The sequence below is a fragment of the Myotis davidii genome, unplaced genomic scaffold (genome assembly GCF_000327345.1).
Source record: "Myotis davidii unplaced genomic scaffold, ASM32734v1 scaffold217, whole genome shotgun sequence".
Lineage (NCBI taxonomy): Eukaryota > Metazoa > Chordata > Mammalia > Chiroptera > Vespertilionidae > Myotis > Myotis davidii.
This window is the reverse complement of record NW_006290034.1, coordinates 9,879,556-9,883,283: the sequence shown is the minus strand read 5'-3', so window position 1 is coordinate 9,883,283 and position 3,728 is coordinate 9,879,556. Positions and strand designations below refer to the sequence as shown.

The window sequence follows — 3,728 nt, the reverse complement described above, 5'->3', positions numbered from 1 at the left end:
CGGTTCCCCGAGGGAACAGCAGTTCAGAACAAAGCTCAAGGTGATCCTGCTTAGAAAGGGAACCTGCTGACAGATGGGTTCTGTGTCCATAGCAGGGGAAGCGTGGGTCTCGGGGAGGGAGATGAGCTCCCAGCCTCCACTGTCCCATCCCTACTGGTGAGCGTACAGGTATCTGCTCCGTGTCCTTGCTGTCCAGCCCCCCACGGAGAGGGTGGGGGACAGCATATCTGTGGTGGGGTGGGTCTATGGTGATTAACATGGCTGGAGTGCAGGAGGCCAGGGGGGACCCAGGGGGAGTGTGGGGAGAGACAGTCTGCAGAGAGAGGACGGGAACCCTTTGAAAGACTCTGTGGGCTACATCACAGAGTAGAATCTTATCATGAGGGAAACAGGAGGGCACTGGGAGTTTTCAGACTATCACCAGGACTACCGTGATCATCAGTGTTGTCATCATTCTTGCCAATAGCTCAATAGCTGACCCACAGGGCAGGCCCCACAACAATACCCATCAGCACCACCAAGGCAACATGCACTAAGTTAGAAACACATGCTTGTTAGGTGACCGTGGCAGAAGAGCAAGAATGAGGATAGCTAATCCTTATAGAAACCATAGAGAATAGCTAATACTTAAAGACGCTGCCTATGTGCCAGGCACTTTTCTAAGTGATTTTGTAAAATGGGTTGACTCAGTCTTTGCAAGACCCAAAGTTGAGGTCCCACAATTAGTAAGTGGTGGTGCTGGGACTGGCACTGTGCAGGCTGGGTCTGGAAGCCTCAGTGATCACCCCATTTCCCACTTTCAACCCCTAAGCTGCTGTCATAGAGAAATTCTGAAGTCACTGCTGCCCCTGGCAATGTGGACAGACTGCGCGCGGGGCTACCTGACAGGAGAGCTGCCCTAATGCTGGGAGGCAAGGGGGTGAGCAGGCGCAGGGAAGGGACAAAAGAGAAAGGAAGGAGAGAACAGGACTGGATGATTCAAACACATGTGAAAATGCACACTGAACCCTGAGCACCAAGGCTGGGGCCTGCTACTTTGATGTATCAAAATACTATGATATTTTTATTATTATCAGCCGGGTTATTCTCCAGGTTTAAGTCATTAGCTTTTCCTAATAAATTTAATCAGGCAGGTGCAATTAAGCTCTTTTAAAAATTTTAAATTGATTTGAGAGAGAGCTAGAGAGGCATCAATTTGTTGTTCCTCTTATTTATGCATCCATTCCTTGATCCCTGTATGAGCCCTGACAGGGGATCAATGTGAGAGAAACACATCGGCTGGTTGCCTCCCGCACACGCCCTGCAACCTCCCATATGGGAACGAACTCTAACCAACTGAGCTACCTGGCCAGGGCCAACTCAGCTTTTTTAATAATAAAGAGTAATATATGAGTAGCCCTTAATGGATCATGCAACATTCATTGTCAACTACATCATTTGATCTTAAAGCAATCCTCTTGTATTAGTTTGCTGGCACTGCTGTCACAAGGTACCGCGAACTGGACGCTTAAACAACAGGAATTTACTGTCCTGCAGCTCTGGAGGCGAGCAGTCCAGGTGTCGCCTGGGTTGGCTCCTGAAGGGGGCATCTGTTCCATGCCTGTCCCCTGGCTTCTGGTGACCTGCCAGCCATCTTTGATGTCCCTTGACTTACAGATCTCTGCTTTCCTCTTTGCGTGGTGTGTTCCCTGTGTGTGCATGTCTGTGTCCAACTCTCCCCTTTTTATAAGAACACCCATGAGTCATATTGGATCAGGGGTCCACTCTACTCCAGCATGACCTCATCTTAACTAATTACACTGGCTACAAACCTATTTCCAAATAAAGTCACTTTCTGAGCACTGGGGTTAGGACTTCAAAGTAAGAATTTGGGATGGGGGGGGGGGGGGGGGGGGACACACTTCAACCCATAACACCTTTATAGCAGGTAAAGCAGGAATTATTCTTATTCCCATTTTAAAGATAAAGAAACTGAGTCTGAGAGAGTTGAAGTCATTTCCCCAAGGCAGGTCAATCCCAGGGTCACAAATGCAAGTCTGCTGCCTGACTCAGTGGTTGAGAGAGCCAGACAGGGCCTCTTGCTGTGAGTTTGTCTAGCTGTTCTCACACGCATGGTCCAGTAAGAACTGAGGCTGCAGCGAGCTGTGTAAACAGAGGAGAAGCGGTCATATGCGGTCTCCTCTTGGGATCAATTGCAGATGCCCTAGTATTAAAAGCTCCATTCTGCTTCTTCAAGTGCTGCCCCTCCGGCTGGACCTCATGAGGACCTGACCTCCAGGGGAACTGTTTACCCAAACTGTTCCTTGTAGGCCCAGCCCTGAGCCAATGGGAGCTGGGTACAACGAGCCTATTCAGGGCAGGAAGTGAAATGCCCGTGCTTCCCCTCTCTATAGCATCATTCTTCGCCTCCCTGTGCCTTTCTTTTGTCCTGCCTGTTGAGTAACATCGTGTGGTTGTGGGCAGTGTGAGCTGCCAGCAGCGAGAGGGTGTGGCTGGGGACACTGGCCTGAGGACCTATGCACCAGGGCGAGCAGCGATGGGCAAGTTTCCCAGGAACTGCTCTGCAACACACCAGCTCTGACGCACACCTCCTGCTCTGCCTGTCACTCTCCCCGGCTAAAGCTGGTGGCCCCTGGGTTCCCCTGAACAGAGAGGAGTGACACACCCCATTTGTGAGCCCCCACCCTTGGGAGACAGTGTGGGAAGTAGGCAAGTGCAGATTCCAGAGAGAGAGAGAGAGAGAGAGAGAGTCCAATCCGAGCTCTGCCACTTTCCATCCGTGTGAATTTAGGGAAGATGCTTAACCTCCCCGTCACTGCCTCATGGGTGAAACGGAGCTGATGACTTTGTTTACCTCACAAGGTTGGCGTGTGGAGAAATGACATAAGCCCCAGATGGTCCTGGAACACGTCTGCCACATAATGCTAGCGCTCAGTAAATGTAAGCAATACTTCCTTGTTTGTTTCCCAAATGCCATTTGTTAATCTGGTCACTGGAAATTGGCAGGCGACATAGTAAGAAGTTAACAGTGGTTATGTCTGGCTGATGGAATATTTGCTTATTTGTATTTTCTAACCTTTCGGTAATTAGTATGTATTATTGTTAATAAGAGAAAATAAGGTCCCGCTTATTTAGGATCTATGGGACGCAGTGTCTAGGGAACAGTGAGTACAAAGTGAACGTGACCACGGTCAAAGTCTGAAGTCCATGGGAGGAGACGAAACAGGTAGGTGAATGCTCCAAGAGGGATGGGCAGCAATGCTCAGGGTGGGCTGGGTGTGTGACCAGTGCTCCCCCCAAATGGCACCTGCACTACAGAGGTATCGTCAGTCTTATCCCAACAGTCTTTGTGCACGGTCTTCCCTGGTCTGGACACAGGAAAGAAAGACGATACAACAAACAAAAGGGCCACTCCTTTAACCTACCTCATACCCCAGGGGGACGGGGCAGAATTGCCGAGATTCCTTCCTAAGGTGCCTATTTCTAGGAATATGTTGAAGAGAAAGTTGAGGGGCTTTCGATAGCACCTCTTAGGACAGAGATGAGCCCAGGTTGAAAATCAGCATATTGCACGGAATGAAGTAATTTCCTGTTTCTCTCTCTCCACAGCATTATTAGCATCATCATTGTGCTGGCTGGAGCCATTGCCCTTATCATCGGCTTTGGTATTTCAGGTATGTGATTTCCTGCGTCACCACAAGCCGTTCACCACTCACCGCTGAGCCCCC

At 49.8% G+C, this 3,728-nt stretch overlaps 1 protein-coding gene across 1 annotated transcript in view; it reads left to right on the top strand.

The window, feature by feature from the left end:
• The window catches only part of VTCN1 (V-set domain containing T cell activation inhibitor 1), a 32,940-nt gene that overhangs the window by 16,266 nt on the left and 12,946 nt on the right, over positions 1 to 3,728 (top strand). Inside the window, exon 3 of the mRNA XM_015563540.1 lies at positions 3,610 to 3,674. Within this exon, the coding sequence (XP_015419026.1) occupies positions 3,610 to 3,674 (65 nt within the window). The remainder of the gene's footprint in view (positions 1 to 3,609; positions 3,675 to 3,728) is intronic.